General features: G+C 38.2%; 2 protein-coding genes across 9 annotated transcripts in view; both read right to left on the reverse strand.

The window, feature by feature from the left end:
- Positions 1-1,273: 1,273 nt before the first annotated feature.
- LOC137487195 (toll-like receptor 12) lies at positions 1,274-12,734 on the reverse strand. The gene is made up of 4 exons (XM_087286930.2): positions 7,137-12,734; positions 5,534-5,742; positions 1,858-1,963; positions 1,274-1,780 (listed from the first exon to the last, which is right to left on the reverse strand). The coding sequence occupies exons 1-4, from the start codon at positions 9,684-9,686 to the stop codon at positions 1,769-1,771; spliced, it is 2,877 nt and encodes a 958-aa protein (XP_087143056.1). The 5' UTR covers positions 9,687-12,734; the 3' UTR covers positions 1,274-1,768.
- Position 12,735: 1 nt separating this feature from the next.
- The window catches only part of pbxip1b (pre-B-cell leukemia homeobox interacting protein 1b), a 99,256-nt gene continuing 94,193 nt past the window's right edge, over positions 12,736-17,798 (reverse strand). For 4 of the 8 annotated variants that reach the window (XM_087285742.1, XM_087285740.1, XM_087285743.1 and 1 more), the window contains 2 exons: positions 15,668-16,973; positions 12,736-15,542 (listed from right to left, as the gene is read on the reverse strand). In XM_087285742.1, coding sequence (XP_087141868.1) covers positions 15,539-15,542; positions 15,668-16,973 — 1,310 coding nt within the window. In that variant the 3' untranslated portion in view covers positions 12,736-15,538. 8 annotated transcript variants of the gene reach the window in all.

Here is a 17,798-nt window from a genome sequence, read left to right on the forward strand (position 1 = left end):
ATACTGTAGAGCAGGGGTGTCAAACATACGGCCCGTGGGCCGGATCAGGCCCACAAACGAGTTTAATCCGCCCTGCGAGATGATTCTGTAAAGTATGAAAATTATATGACTTTTTTTTTTATGAAAAAACTGCTGTTCCAAGTGTCCACTGAATTGCAAACTTAATTTCATCCGATCAAGATGCCTGAATCAGCATAAGTGTGACAGCCTTCTAAGAGAAAAAGACTACATCTATACCCTGCTATAGCACACTAAGGTGTTCTCACAAGAAAACGTAACTATTTCTGATTGGTCAGTTTAGTGGCTAATTCATACGAGTTTAATCTGACAAAAATGTACAACATAAAAAATGGATGCGTGGCACGCAACCACATCCCCTAAACCCAACCGTCATTATAAGCAAATCGTGCTAAATTGTAAAAATTCATACGAATTAGACACTAAATCAAAAAGTTACCAAATTAACAAATTACCGTGAGACTGTGTTGTCCTCAGGCTCCTGTTTTATGTTTATCGTATTAAAGCAAAAAAAAAAAAACAATCTGAAGTTGTTTTTAAGTTATATATACCATGGTTTTACCAGTCTGGCCCACTTTGGAATTGATTTTTCTCCATGTGGCCCCTGAGCCCAAATGTGTTTGTCACCCCTGCTGTAGAGTACTGTATATGAGAAAAAAAGAAAACTATTATTTTGGCGAAACTGCGCCCTCTTGTGTTAAAGGTAGCCACTGCTAAATTTACACCTAAACGGAGAAGCGAGACACTTGAAAAATGAAAACATTTTATCAAGACATTAGTACGTTTCATGTTTTTAATCACGCTTTGACCGTAGTGTATAAAAAAACATTCATAACGGGAACTGAAAGCAGGTTTTCTATTCTTAAAGTATTTTAAGCACCAGCGGTTTTACACTTGAGTGTTTAAGAATGTTTATCGCACCTTTCTCAGTCTTTCCTGAGATATGTTTAACAGCAAGATGTCATGGGACTAGGGGTGGTTTAAAAAGGACCAAAAAATTTAGATGATATACCTATAGATGCTCAGAATGTTACTACTATACACTTATATACATCAACAAAAAAATTAACTTTAACTTAAACCTATTAGTAAAGTAAAAGTAGTAAAATTCACCTTTAACTTCATCATTTACACCCTCATTAAATCATACATAAATGCAAAAAATATTTTTAGAGAAACAAGCAAAGATAATGCAACAATAATCCATACAGCATGTGGATAACTCATTGATTACTTTTCAAAAGTTTGCATTGTGTTTGATTTTTTTTTTTTTTTTTTTTTGCATCCGTCCTACAGTAGCCTACTTGCATTACATAACCTAATTTTATTTGCTTTTACCTCAAGGTCATACACATCTGCAAAAATGACTACACTTAATAGGGTTGAAATCCCTCAAACTAATACTTAAGTACAGCATAAAATTAGGCCACACCAGTATATTACACCACTGCATATCAGGAAAACAACTTTAAACTTTTAGTAAATTTATGTGCAGACAAGAATAAAAAAAGATTACAAGAGAAGTTTAATTATAGTTTCAGTTTAATATTGGTTAGGATGAAAATCATAGAGACATTTTCAATGCATGAATATAAGGTGTTAACACTGATAGATATTACAGTATACGTGACAAACATTTAAAAAAAAGATTACACAGTTTAAATAAAATAAAAATAACTTTTCTTTTTGAAAAAAGCTTTTACAGTAAAGTTCCTTGTGTTCATTCATTAAGCAGAAACACGCCAGTAGTTTAAGAAGCTTCCTGTAAAACAAGTGAGAGTTTATTTCAATAAACACGACTCTTTCTTGAAGCTTCAGTTCAGATGTTTTTGTACTTACAGAATCTTCTGCAATGTTCCTCCTTAGTCGATCCCAGAAGTGCTCTCGGTCTCCTTCATCCTCTGGCCAGTCCAGATATGTACGGGATCTCACCAGTTTTGCCAAACTATAGAAAACATTAAATGTACTGTATTACGCTGTGTAAAATGAGAAAAGGAATGTCTTAAAGTGGTCCAAATAAAACTTGCATATACTGTAGCAACTCTCCTCCTAACAACAGATATAACTAAATCTCATCTCAAAACATGATCGAATTTCCATGTTCTCATGTTTTTTTTTTACTCTTAAACGGTTAGTTCACCCCAAAATGTTCTCATTTACCCTCACTATAGTGGTTCCAAACGTTTATGAGTTTCACTGTTGAACACAAAATAAGTTACTTTAAAGAAAGCTGAAAACTTGCAACCATTGACTTCCACAATATTGAGAGAGTCAATGGTTATCTTCAAAATATTTTCTTGTGTTCAACCGAAGAAAGAAACTCCAACAAGTTGAAATTTTGTTCACCTGACATTACAACCTAAATCTAACCTTATATTAATGTCTTATACTGCTTTCACACCAGACGCGGAACGTTCGTGAAGCGCAAGTGATTTACATGTTAAGTCAATGCAAACACGCGAATAGACATCCTGCGGCACGATACGCGTGAATGGCGCGGCGCGAATGACGCGAATTGCACGAATTGAGCATTTTGTGCGTTTGATGCCTAACGCTCGTTTCGCACAAATCGCTTGAGAACGAAAATATGAACTTTAGCGGACATTTGCGCCGCGTTAACCAATCAGGAGCTTGCTCTTGTGGGGGCTGATTGTGACGTAGAACCTGTTGATGGTGTCCCGGGGAAATCCTACAGCCGACACCAACAACAAGTCATCAAACTGGGCTAGGCTCAGTCAGAAGCACAGCTGAAAGCCTCCATCATCCAGGTTAAGTTTCTGGAGGAGTTTATGAGCTCACAGAGCTGGATGCACCTCTTAAAGTATCTAGTGGGCGCAGACACGGCCCTAAACGTATCGACAATGGTTATCTTCAAAATATTTTCTTGTGTTCAACCGAAGAAAGAAACTCCAACAAGTTGAAACAATTGAAGGATGAGTAAATGACTACAGAATTTTTCATTTTGGGTGAACTATACCTTTAACATCACCAGTGTTAATCAAAACAATTACTCCACACTCTCAGAAAATAAAATGTACAAAATCTGTCACAATTTTCAGGTTCTTTAAAGATACATATTTATTTATTTATTTATTTATTTGTTTGTTTGTTTGTTTGTTTGTTTGTTTGTTTGTTTGTTTATTTATTTATTTTTCATTCCCAGGTTCTGCAAGTTGCAATGTCCAGAATTTTCATTGCCAATTTTAAAGGGTCACGAAACACCAAAACACATTTTTTAAACTGTTGACAGTCGTATATGTGTCCCACACTGCTAAAAACACTATTAGGACACATATATTTCACTAAAAAGTGTAAATTGGTTGTTTTTGCGTTATTTCAAGCAAATTCGTACTTCCTGTTTGAAACGAATTTTTGAAGCTGCGTCACAGTCATGACATAATAGCGTGTGTTCCAGCGTGCAGACTGGGCATCTGTGCCAGAGTGAGTCTTATTACGTCTTACAGTGTGTTGCATTAATGCATGAGTAAGGCTTGGTTCAAACCAATCAGCGTGCTCTATTGTGCAACTTCATTAATATTCATTAGTTTCACCGTGTTTACGCCACAGAGACGCCACGTTGTGTTGGCAAAACAAGCGTGAAGTGTTGCTTTTATAGTTTGCTGCCATTAAGTTTCGTTTTCATTTTCTCTCTGTGAGAGCTCAGCTGGATCACGTGTGGATTAACAGTGTACGCGACGCTCGACAACAATAACTTACGTGTCTAAGGAGGAACATTGTTTACCTAAGAGCTGTTCTCATCTGCAAACGCTGAAATCCGGATTCGCTTGTAACGTTAGTCTCCTTTTCATAAAGACGCGGCTCTTGTTGCTGGTGATTGTCTTGTCTCTACAGATTTGGTAAGTGAGGGACCAGCGCTCTTTGTTTATTCAGTTTGTTCGTGTCGAATTAAGTTAACTATTGCACTGAGTGCAAACATAGCACCGCATTTTGTGACCGGAATAACACTGACGCTACCTGCCGTGTGCATCTAAGTTTCCAGGAAATGCAGAGTTTTTTTTTCTCTCATTCGCCGTGCGGTATCAAACATTGCATGAAAAATACACGCTTAGAGCAGCTCCTCGAATCAAATATCGCGTTTGTCGCGAGGGGCATGAATGAATTCCCTGAATGAAAGAGCCAAACTGCAGTTAAAGTCCAACATTTAATAATTTGGCAAATAATTCGACTACAGATGTCCATGTATAGTTTAAACACCATCACTTTCTCATGTGTGTGTATTTTGACTGAAACTCGCGCGTGCCCAAATAGACACTCCCACACCATCCCACTTTAGTTCCTCCGACACTCCCCCCTAAACAGAGCTGGACACGCCCACTTTTCTGACTTTTTCCAAAGTAGAGGTGTGAAAACACCCTGCTGAAACGAGGGGGTTTCATGGCCCTTTAAGCCAATTGTAATTGTTTGTTTTTGGTTAAAAAAATTTTTCATTTCCCCAAGGGGATCAGAGTGAGTGGCCCCACCATGATCCTAAAGGTACAAAAGCCTAAAGGTACTAATGTCCACCTGTACTGAACAAAACTGTACATATTGAAAAAGTACTATCTCAGTGACAGATTTTACACCTTTATTTCAGAGAATGCATCTGTACATTTCTGAGAATAAGTGAAGATGTAAATTCAAACTAATTTCAAGAGGAGCACATGATATGATTGACGATGGCTGGCCTCTCATCCACAATCAGTAAAAACCCAATCAGATTGATCTAAACCTACAGTAAACAGGACGACTTCACCCCACTGCCTTATCTTTGTTTTGTAAGAATCTCCCCTTCCACCCAATCTCTTTCTTTTCCTCTTTTACAAGGGGAAGCTCTCGGGACCTACCTGATCTCGGACACTCTTACATACTAATTGACCTGGTGGGAGCCCTGGGCTCAATTATCTTTGAGCTCAGGGTTCTCTTCCGGGACAGCATGCCAAACCTGCTAATACCATCAAGCAATATCTGTGTGAACTCTTGAAATGAGCCCCGAAAATGTCATTGGATAATGATAATTTGATCAAGTGTAAATTTTAAATTTATTGCTCATGTATTAATATGAGAATAAATGGATAGCAGAGATGAGACAGTTAGCCAGGATTTGAACTCAGGATGCTTTAAGAACAGTTGTGCTAGGTCAGCTAAGGCTTAGTGTCCAATAGGCTATCAGCACTGACCCCTTTTGGTGACCATTGTTACACTAAATGTTGCCGTTTTATGTAAATGCACAAAGAAGTACCAGTCACTACTCAAATACGAGCGGCTGATAAGACAAACAGTGCACTGACTGTTATGGATGCTGTCCATGATATTGTCCATATCTTTAACCACCTGTTGTTAACAATAAACTGTGAGTGAGGTTGTTGATTAATAACCGAATCTTCCAAAGCCTGAAGCCTGTCTGGGAGACTATCAGCACTGACCCCTGGTGACCCTTGTTACACTACATGTTGATGTTATTATTTAAATGCCCACTGGAAGTAGGAAGCGAGCTTCTTCCATCTTTGCCACTTACCGATGAAAAGCAGAGAGCTCAAAGGGAGAGATGTGTTGGAGGAAGATGAGGATGAGACGGTGTTTCTGCTCTTCCAGCTGCCGGTGTGTGGCCACTCGCATCTCCAGACCACACCAGTCACTGCGCAGATACCGCCAGCTGATCAGACAAACAGTGCACTGACTGTTGTGGATGCTGTCTGTGATGTTGTCCATGATATCTTTACCCACCTGTTGTTAACATTAATGGGTGAGTGAGGTTGCAGCTCAATTACCAAACTTCAAGTAATCCCGTTTAAATACAATGTAGATTAAAATGATAGAATAAACAACAATTTAATGAGATACAAACTCTATATTCTGAAGAACACTTTCAGATTCCTTCAAAACTAGACACTTTTAGTTATTAGTCTAAATCCGGAACTGGCTAACTTCTCAAACAGGATAAGAATCTGTATCTCAGCATAGAGTGTCTAAACATTTAAAAGAGTTTGTACTGAAAGCCATTCAGTGACAAAACCTCTCATTAGCAAAAAGAATCAAGAGATTAACTTTTAATCAGGAACATGTTGAGAAAGAACTGACCCAAATATCACTTTAGTAAGGAAAGCAAAAATGATTTTTTAGTGTATATTCATTGTCAAACCCAGGAAACACTAAACACAAAATGTAAAGAAATCAGAGAATTGTCAAGGAGGAAGTGTCATGTCTTGAGGCTGTGTTCTGCAGTAAGAGTTTGGTCTCTTATACATGACAGAGTGATGCAAATGTTTATAAGAATCTCCTTCATGTTGGACAATATACCCTGCAACACAGCAAGACAAGTAAAGCAAATACTTGAAATAGCCAGTACAGATTCCCATTTAACTCACATGAAAGAATACTATAGTAATTTATAGTAAACAGCATATTGTTTCGAATTATACTATATTAACTAAATTGTGGTAATTCTAGTTGATGTGGTAACACAACAAATATACAGTAGTATCATAAACTTACTAAAGCTGTACACATATTTCTACAACTACAATAATAAACCACAGTTCACAGCCAAAGTATTTCTTAGTTCACCATGTGTGTGTGTGTGTGTGTGTGTGTGTGTGTGTGTGTGTGTGTGTGTGTGTGTGTGTGTGTGTGTGTGTGTGTGTGTGTGTGTGTGTGTGTGTGTGTGTGTGTGTGTGTGTGTGTGTGTGTGTGTGTGTGAAAAGCCCTATATGGTATGTTTACATCTGTGAAACCTAATTGAAAATCTCTGGAAAAGCCTTGGCAAAAGTTATGGCTAGTCAGTGAAGTTATTAACATCACTGCAGAGAAGTGGGAAAACATGTTTATGTCCTGTGGTCATCAATTAACTTTATACTCATTTCTGTTTAGGAAAGAAACTGAAGAAATATTTAATTGTGCTACAGTCCTTGCTGTTCTCTAAGAATGATCTTCCACTTAACATATTTTGATGTTGTTGTTGTGTTTCTTTTGCAGAAGAATGGTTCAGTCACAACTAAAATTCCTTCAAATTGTGAACAATGAAGATTATATTATTTCTGAAATCAAGTCTGATTCTCTAAATTTGATCTCCACTCTATTTAAAAAGAACATCATCATTATTATTAATTAGGAAAACTCACCTCAAAGTCTCTGTTGTGCAGACACAGTCTCAGTCTTGGGTTACCTTGATCCTCCAGCCGAGGAGCCATTTCCCCCAAAACCCAAGCCTCATCCTGGCTGCAGAAAGACACAAAAGCATCATACTGCATCTCCTCGATCTCCCCATAGTCATCCTCCATTCTTCTTCTTCTCCTATTCCACCGTCGACCAAACCTTCTCTCCATCCAACCTTTCAGGCGGAAGAAGAGGACAAGTGAAGGCCAGCGAGCAAAGCGATATCCAACAGCTGCCGACAACAGAAGACTAATGCTGCTGGCTGTGGCTACATAGCAGATGTACTGCGCATCAGTCTGGCAGAGCTTCTCCATTGTGGCCAAGAAGTTGAGTTTCTGATAGTGCCAGACACACTGCTGCTTTTGCAAGTAGATAACCTGCACTTTTTCAGTGCTGTCTGCCCAATCAAGTAGCCAGCCATTCTCACAACTGCACTGGAAATCTACTCTGTCCAGAATGAACGCTTTTAGCACTGGTAAAACCCCAAACACACCATCAGTCAAGATCAGAGGACTGTCACTGTAGAGACGCAACAGCTGGAGAGAGGTCAGATCTCTGAACATGCTCTTGGTGAGGAAACTAAGATAACAGTTTACCATCACTAGGGTCTGGAGTTGAGTCAGGTTCCAAAAGGCACTCCTAGATTCTGTGTAATTGGGGAAGTTCAACCCAGCGAGTTTGAGATGCTTGAGATGGTGAAGATTATTGATTGTAGCGTAATTGAGAGGTGCCCTTTCAGCTCCGCCTGAGATCTCAAAAGATTCCAGGTTTAGGAAATATGGAGCCATGAAGAGGTTCTCACAAAGGAAGAAGGTGCAATTGACTTTCAACTCACGGACTGCCATTAAAACATCACTTTTACAGTCTGCAAAACTTAGTTTCTCTCCATTTAGTTCCAGAGCAAACGTTCCATTGGGTGGTGATGCATTTCCAATGTAAATATGAGTTCCATAATGTGCATCGATGCTGAGTCGCTGTAACTTTGGTGGAAATTCAAAAAAAATGTTCTCTAGATGCAACTCATAAACATATTCCAGTCTACCAAATGACAGTTCACGAAGCTCCCGCTGGTCCCAAAATGTTCCTGTCTCTATAGTCTCAATGATGTTATCGTTAATCAGCAGAACCTCTAAAGCATGAAGGTTTTTGAAATCATTGGCAGAAAGCTGTGAGATCTTGTTTGAGTCAAGTTGTAGGATTTTGAGTCGAAGCAAACCTCGAAATGCATGCAGCTGTAGGGTTTTAATGGCATTCTGGCTCAGATAGAGCTGCTCAAGAAAAGGCATACATGCAAACTGATCTCCATCAATATTGGTGATAGAGTTTCCAGTGAGGTCCAGTGAGGTTAAAGACCACATTGTGCTGTTCGCAACAAAACAAAAGGGAGCATCTGTCAACTTCATGTAGGCCATTTGAAGGGCCTGCATTTCCAGTTTACTGGTCCAAAACCTAAAGTCTAGGTTGTCTATTTTGGAATTCTGGATTAATAACTTTGTCAACTTAGTCCCACAGTCCTTCAAGTCCTCAGCAGTTAGTCTGTCTATTGATGTATAAACAAGGCTGAGTGATTGCGAATAAAGACTCGATACAAGATGACACAAATCTTTGAAGTTTGTTGAGTATTTTTTTAATACTTTCCCTTTCAAAGTCAAATCATTGACTTTTCCAACTCCAGACTCCCAAATACTGCCCAGGGACTTGCCCTCGAACTCCAGAAAAAGGCTTGAGAGATTCTGGAAAATATTTAAGGAGTTTGCTTGAATAGATTTAATATTGTTCCCAATTAGATACAGATTTTGAACCCCAGAAAGGGCAGTAAGCGGCCAGGTCATTGAGCCCCCTGCACATCCTTTGTTCTCAATTGTTGAAATCTCACTGTCTTCTACATTTAGGTGTCTTAGCCGGGTCATTCCATTCGAAATACAACAGAAAATTTCACCAAGGTCTTGTGCGCAAGTTCTGACAATGTCTAATCTGATTAAACTAACCAATGGGTCAAATATACCACTGGATCCATTGAGCAGCATCAGACCTGTCAGTGACAACTCCTCCAAATTATTCAGACCAGCAAATGACCGATTATCCATTTTGACCAATCTGTAGAGATCATCACTGAAAAGCATTGACAGATACTTAAGATTGGGGAGTCCTTCAAAGGCACCAGCCTGAACTCTCTCCAGACGTATTCCATCTATGTGAAGTACCTCCAGAGAAGGTAAGTGTGAAAAGGCTTTAGCAGGAATGCTCGTAATATCTCCAAAGACACAAAGGGTTCTAACCTCAAAGCCTACCTGTGACAGATCAGTGCTCAGGTCTGTGATATTGCAGTTTGCGTATGGACCCTTTCCTGGATAATGGAGGCAGTGTGGAGTCCACGGCATTTGTTTGAGAAGATGCTCCTCTATAGTAATGCAGCGCTTTGTTATTCGAGTTAAAACCACATTGCAGATACTTAAACCTAATGCAATTCTCCAAAAGAAGCGCAGGAAATTGGAGTTTGTTGCAAACGCAAACATTTTAAAGGAAGTCTAGATGAGTCTACTTCTTTGCCTTCGCTCTGCAAATGTTAACCATTTGCCTTAAACTTCACACTGGACTTGTTTAGACTATGCATGAACTATTCTTTCCCTCACTTCCTCTTTCTGTGAAGAAGAAAATGTTTTTTTTTTTTAGTAAAGCATCTTAAGCCCTGCCTCTTTTATATGATTATTATTTCTCATTGAATGACCAGCTCATCTTAAACATTTATTTAAAGTTATATTTGTGGCTTTTTAATGCCTTGTGTCACCATGTGCAGTCACATTACTGTACATGCCAATGTCTCCCCATTCCCATTATGTTAAAGTTTAGGAGTTTAGATGTAATGCAACATCCATCAAACTGACTTAAAGAAAGTAGGTAAAACACAAATCATAAATCTTAATTTAGGTTGCGTATTGAATAAAGACACAGGGTCGTCAACTTCAGAGATGACTCCCTTCTTTCCTGGACAGCCAGATTCACCCTAAGCAAAACTCTGCATTACAGAGGAAGGACCAGCGTTGGCCACCCCAATGATATTCTTTAGAATCACAGTTAATACATAATATTTTTAATAGATTTTTTGATAGCACCAAAAGTCACAAATTAGTTACTTTAGTCCATTAAATAGCAGTTTAATCATGTTTAAATGAGTCTCTTACATAAAGGCTCTGCAATATGACAAACCATATTGGAAAAAAATAAAAATATTTTAACATTATGGTGTTACAAATTACATTGTTTACATTAATACTTTTTGATCAGTTGGATGACCGCAATCTTACACTCCACCACATGGTGTCAAGCAGAAACACAATAAAAGAATGTTGAAAGTTTTTAATTCATTCATTTATTTTTTTCAGCTTAGTCCCTTTATTAATCTGGGGTCACCACAGTGGAATAAATCGCCAATTTATCCAGCATATGTATTACACAGCAGATGCCTTTCCAGCTGCAACCCAGTACTGGGAAACATGCATGCACACTCATTCACAAAAATACACTACGGCCAATTTAGCTTATTCAATTCACTTATACCGCATGCCTTTGGACTGTGGCAGAAACTGGAGCACTCAATGGAAACCCACGCCAACACGGGGATGAAAGTTTTTCCATTTTTTGTAATATGTTAGGCCTGTAGTCATTAGTATTTGAAAAGTGTTTTAACAATAATACTTCATATTTAATCAAATTTAAGCTGAAGTTCTAAATAAAGTGAAAAAATAATCACATATGATTAAGCACATTGAAGGACATACTTTAAAGGTGCAGTATGTAGGAATGTTGAACAAGGTATTGCAGTCAATTTAAAATATCGAAAAAAAAAAATTTGTCACCCGGCCCTTCCTCCTCTGACATGACACACGCACAGGATGCCAGATTGATGACACCAACAGCTCAACACTTACTGTAAGTTGTTTAGAAAATATTACATACAGTTGTAATATCTGTTAATTCAAAACCACCTTCTGTTGATTTTTATAACTCTGAATCTGCATCTCATTTAAAAAAAAAATGAGGAAGCCTTCAAAACTGAAATGAAATATGCTGTTTTCCACCATGGTAACCAGGCCCAGATTGGCTAATCGGGAGGACCGGAAGAATTCCCGGTGGGCCGGTCTGTTTTTTGACCCCGAGGGCTGGTGTCCCTAGCTGCTTGCACTCTCAGCAGTCACACTTTATTTATTTATTTATTTGACCATAGCTTCACTCTTTTTACTCATTATTTTGCCGCAGCGCCGCTCTTTTTATTTATTTTCTCACAGCCCCGTGAGCAAAATGCAGCCCGCCGGTTACCTAACGTTAATGATGATGATGTAACTATCGACCCCAAACAGCGGCACCTTAGTAAATATAAGAATTCGAATAATTAATATTAATGAATAATACACCTGCTCAATGAAAATCAGATGGTTCACTACATTAATAAATCTGACATAACTTGATCAGAAATCTAAAAGCGGAGAAAAAGATTAAGCCATCAAAAGAAAGTATTACTGTGTCTTAAGGGTCACAAGTCATTACTTATTTTTTATTCACACTGTAATAGCGCCACTGTGGACCAGTGGTAAGCACGTTACGTAACAACGCTGTGGACCCGTAGTCGAATCTCACTTGAAAAACTATATATTTTTTCATTTTTATTGTTAAGACATATAATACTGTTAGGGCTGTTGAACATTTGAATTTCTAAAGCAGCTGTTTTCTTGAAAAAGACGTGATAATGCCATTAGAAACTGAATTCGAATCAGTCATGAACTGAGGTGGGCCGGTCTGTCTTGAAACTCCAGGGCTACAATTGAGTCCCACTCCGGCCCTGATGGTAACCTGCTGTGCCAAAATATAATTGGATAATCTGGAAGTGGATAGTTACACAGACCAAAACATACACACTGTAAAACCCAACAGTTAACTTTATCAAATGAAATGAGCGTAGTTAGCTCAAAATTTACTGAAGGTTAATTCTACTCATTTGAATTGAGTTTTAAACACAGTGTTGAAGGTAATGAGTTAAATAAATACCAAATTACTTCAACTTAAATGGAGTAAGTTCACAGAACTCATATAGATTCTTTTTTTTTACTCGAATGGTTTGCAGCAATTGGTTTCCTCAAATGGTTTGAGTTATCTTAACTTTTTAGGTTTTACAGTGCAGACATTCTGACACAGAACCCACATTGTTTAGTATTTCCTAAAGCATGCTTAGCTTGTTTCTTAAAAATATCTGCAAATGTATTATAGTATTTTTATGCTTTAGAAGCATCAAAAACTTGGAAAAGTGGACAACATTTATATAAAGTATTATATAAACAATTATATAAAGTAAGCACACAATCAGGCTCTCTATGTTCAAATATACAGTAGTTTATGACAGTAGGAACCCTTTTTTAAATTTTATTTTTGATGTTTCTCTTTGGATCAGCACCAGCTGTGAAGTGTTTCAGTCACTGATTTAGGCCCTTTTAGATGTTTTTCCAAAAAATGTGCAAATTCTACAGTGAGTAACTATAACAGTAAAAACAAACACATGTGCATTATGCATAATTGTGTGCATCTGTTTATTTTGTGATGTTTCAAAGCAAAATCATTTCCCACTACAATAACCACCATATCAACTTTAGCCACTTTAACAAATACTAAGCATATTACTGTAGTGTTACATTTTTCATTCTTGTACATTTTGTTTCAATTTAGTGGTCTTTCAAATTTCTACCCACTGCCGTTAAGCAGCGAAGTGTAGCTACAATGCAATTGTTTCACTTGACAGTTCAATACAGCACATGCTGCAAAAGCTAAACTTAAAGATCTTGTCTGACAGCCTTTAGTTTGATGCGCGCAATAGAGACCAGAATGTAAAAACACTAATTATAAATGACATAAAACTAAGGTGACCTGCACTTCACTTAACAGACTTGCTAATATTTCAGCTGGCTAGAGTAACTTTTTCGAACAAGCAGCCTACAAAAGTGCCAGACAATACACACGTCATTTACTAAAAGAGACCATTTGTTAAACTGTATAAATAACAGTGAAGCTGCCAAACACATCTGAAGCAGTAGCTCAGGAGGCTAACACTGAAAACAAAAAAATATTTAAGAAAAAAAAAGAGAATTACAAACATGATAAACATTAATAAACTCTATTGTTATCAGTCAACTGTTTTTCACTCAACAGCTGTACACCCAATATAAGCAAAGTATTATCTTCAGAATGCAAATCAACAATCATGTGATGACTTTCAACAGCTGCAAAATATGAGTAGCATTAAAAACGTCCCTCACACTCAACACTGAACTACATTCTTCTGATGAATAGTCCCAGAAAATATTATATTTGTGCGAGACGTGGCAGGTTTTAAATATAAACCTGATGTCCCATGACAGCAGATAAAGAAAACACAGGCCGTTCCTGACATTGTTCCCTCTGTCATCATTTATGCAGGAAGCCGGATTCATGAGTGTCCTATTAATCCCCCAACCCCTTCCCTCATCCTTTCTTTAAAAAAAAAAGTCAAATATTCTTTCAGGAACATTTTTTGGAATAAAATGATCATTTTTAACAAATAAGGTTATTCTGTTATTAAAAAAAATGATAACAATACCTGGACTTGACTTTGCCTGCATGACTCTTTTAATTGGAATTAAAATTTTGTTTTTAAATTATAATTATAAATTATTATATACTTTTATTAAAGTTTAATTTTACAGTGTTTGAGAAATATAAATGTAACAATTGATAAGCACAAAACAAATTTTAACTTCTTTTTTTACAATCTTGTCTTGCCTCATTGGCGGTTACGTTTACAGGCAGTAAACGTTTGAAGTCATTGTCAGAATTCTAAGAATTTCTTTAACGGGAAGATTCCTATCATTCCTTAAGACCAAAAATAAATAAAACGCATTTTATTTACTTACGCATTTCAAAGGGATGGCTCACCCAAAAATGTAAATAAATACATCATGTATTTTAAAACCTTTATTTTTCTTCTGTTGAATGCAAAAGAAGATATTTTGAAGAATGCTGGTTGCTAGGACCATTTGACTTCCATTGTGGCTCCATCCATCAATGGCTGTTTCTTAATTCCAAGAATGCAAAATGCAGTCTCTGGTTCTCTTGTAGACCAGTCTTGCCAAATAACCTGAATAAATAAACATGGAAAAAGGCCAGAACACAGAACACATCCTGTGAGAAATGAGATCTGCAATCTTTCTGACGGTCACATGAGTTTCAAGCAATTTAACCTTGTGACATTTGTACAGCAAGGCAACATGGTGGCTCAGTTGATAGCACTGTCCCCTCACAGCAAGGTCACTGGTTCGAGCCTCGGCTGGGTCAGTTTGCATTTCTGTGTAGAGCTTGCATGTTCTCCCCGTGTTCGTGTGGGTTTCCTCTGGGTGCTCCGGTTTCTCCCACAGTCCAAAGACATGCGGTACAGGTGAATTGAATAAACTAAATTGCTAGTAGTGTATATGTATGAATGAGTGTGTATGGGTGTTTCCCAGTGCTGGAAGGGCATCCGCTGCGTAAAATACATGCTGGATAAGTTGGCGGGTCATTCTGCTGTGGCAATCCCTGATATATAAAGCAAATAAGTTGAAGGAATATGAAAAGAAAATCTGTACATTGATTTATTGCTTTTTTTCGTTTTTAATAAACATATGATGTTCAAAAAACCCTGCAAATATAATTCTGATAATGAAAATAAAAATGATTTCATGATGAACTTCAGGAAATAAATGCCTTTGTGCATGTTTATCCCTTCATTAATGTTTTCATGTTCACTTTAGGAAAACTGTAAATACTGTAACTAAAACTGTAAATAATAGTCAATATAAACTGTGTTCACCATGAGCACCATAGTGCTGTCAACTGCAACATTATCAGCATCAACTTCCCTCCTTCTTATCTACAATCATTCTAGGATGTGGAGCGAGTGCTACACTCAAGCAAGTTTGCATCGATTCATCCTCAATATCAAATCTGAGTTCTTTCACGTGTCAGGTGTTCTTGCGGGATGTTAGACAAGAGCACAAGGACAAAGGTTCCCTTAACAACACACATTAAGAAACAGCCAATGGGTCTCAGCAACCAGCATTTTTCAAAACACTTTCTTTTATGTTAGACAGAAGAAAAACTCAAATATGTTTGAACATTTTTAGATGGACCATCGCTTTAAGACTGTTTTATAAATGCAACACCAGACCTTTAGTTGACTGATCAGAAGCCTCTCAATGAACCTTTATTTAAGCTTGCGTATCGTTCCCAAATAAAATGTGAGAAAAGTGAGCAGAAACAGCTGTTATGAAGCAGGACACCATCATCATTAAGGATTTACAGCAGTACAGCTTTATCTATGAAAAAAAAAAAACAAAGCCAAAGCTTAATGATGAAAATGAATAAACTCTTCAGAAATGACACATTATATTAATATTATTAATCGGCAAATTAACTCAGACCCGACAGTTTCAACATGTACCTTTTTTTCCTCGAAGAATCTTCAACCTTCTTCACTTCTGCTGGAAGTGCAAATTTCTCCATCGCTTCTCTTTCGAAATCCTCCATCTCATCATCATCATCGTCGTCGTCGTCCTCTTCGCTGTCCTCCGCCTCAGTGTCGCTCTCTTCTCCTTCAGCCATGTCCTCCAAAATGTCCCCCACGTCTTCTACAAATTCACTGAAGGGCATCTGATCATGAGCGAACACTCCGTTATTGAAGAACTCCCTCACCAGCTTCCTGAGCTCCTCTTTACTTGAGCTCTGTTCCTCCTGGAGTTTGTTCATGTAGGACTGGAGCAGGTTCTCGAAGTCATGCAGGTGTACAGGGGAGAGACCTTCGACTCGAGCGCAGTCCTCCACGCCGGTGCAGTGGTCCCGCAGGTCATCATAGTGCTGGATCCGCTCTCTCTGTTTGGTCCAGTAGTTCTGCTGCTCGTGATGGTGATGGCCGGAGGTTTTGTCTGGAGGTATGTTCCTGTGTTTCTCTTTCTGTCCTTTCTCCTTTTCATTGGGGCTGTTTTTCAACTCATTTTTGGGGTGGTGCGCTTTGTGTTTTTTCTCTTCCTTCACGTGATCTCTTGTCCACTCTTCCTTTTTGGACTCTCTTTCTTTGCCTCTCGGGTGCTTTTGCTCTTTTTCTTTTCCAGCATGCTCTTCTCTGTCTCCTTTCCATTTCTTCTCATTGTGTTTTCCCTCACCCTTTTCCTTTTTACCTTTCCATTCCTCTTTCTTATTCTCTTTCCCTTCTCTATGGTCATTCACGCCACTGTGTTTATCACTTTTCCAGTCTTTCTGTTTACGTTCTTTTTCTTCTTTCACTTTCTTGTTGGCAGTATCCTTCCAGTCCTGTTTGTTTCCCTTTTTGTCATCCTTTTCCGTATGTTTGTCTTTCTTCCCCTTTTTTTCATCATTCCATTCTCTCTTCTCCCCCCACTTCTCTCCTCTTTCCCTCCCTATTTTACCTTCATCTTGTTTTTTGTCCTTTTTCCACTCCCTTTTCTCTTCTCTTTGCTTGCCTGCTTTGCCTTCCTCTTTTTTCCGGTCCTTTTGTTCTTTAGTATGTTCTCCATCCGTCACTTTCTCTTTTCTGTCTTTGTCACCTTCCTTTTTTCCACTCTTCTTCTTTTTCCATTCTTTATCTGCTTTGCTTTGTTCCTTTTCCTCAGTCTTTTTGTCCCAGGTCTCCCTGTTCCTTATGTCTGGTCTTTCTATAGGTGGTACATCTCTTTTGTCTCCAGCAGGGGGGGTCCGAGAGGTGGCAATGGGATGCTGATGTTCTGCTTTTACTGAGGACAGAAAAGACCATTTTGATTACACAGAAATAAGATTTAAGTACAACCCTTTTTCTTTTCTGAATTAAATTAAAGTTTCATAAGTAAAATGTCTTCTTTAAGGCATTAAAAAACCTTAAAAAGTATGTTCCATCATCATTCAGCTTAAATATTTTTGTTAAGCTTATACACACCGGCCACTTTATTAAGTACACCTTACTAGTACCTGGTTGGACCCCCTTTTGCCTTCAGAACTGCCTTAATCCTTCATGGCATAGATTCAACAAGGTAGTGAAAATATTCCCTAGAGATTTTGGTCCATATTAACATGATAGCATCACACAGTAGCTGCACATCCATAATGCAAATCTCCCGTTCCAGCACATCCCAAAGGTGCTCTATTGGATTGACTACTGGACTGTGGAGGCCATTTGAGTATAATGATCTCATTGTCATGTTCAAGAAATCAGTTTGAGATGACATGCTTTTTGACATTGTGAGTGATCCTGCTGAAAGTAGCCATCAGAAGATTGGTACACTGTGGTCATAAAGGGATGGACATGGTCAGCAACAATACTCAGGTAGGTTATGGCGTTGACACGATGCTCAATTGGTACTAAAGGGCCCAAAGTGTGCCAAGAAAATATCTCCCACATACTTACCCCACCACGATCAGCCTGAGCCATTGATACAAGGCAGAATGGACCCATGCTTTCATGTTGTTGATACCAAATTCTGACTACCATCTAAATGTTGCAGCAGAAATCAGAACTCATCAGAGCAGGCAACGTTTTTCCAATCTTCTATCTTCTACCTCAGTTTCCTGTTGTTAGCTGGCAG

The sequence above is a fragment of the Danio rerio genome, chromosome 16 (assembly GCF_052040795.2).
Source record: "Danio rerio strain M-AB ecotype USA chromosome 16, GRCz13ab, whole genome shotgun sequence".
NCBI classification, from domain to species: domain Eukaryota; kingdom Metazoa; phylum Chordata; class Actinopteri; order Cypriniformes; family Danionidae; genus Danio; species Danio rerio.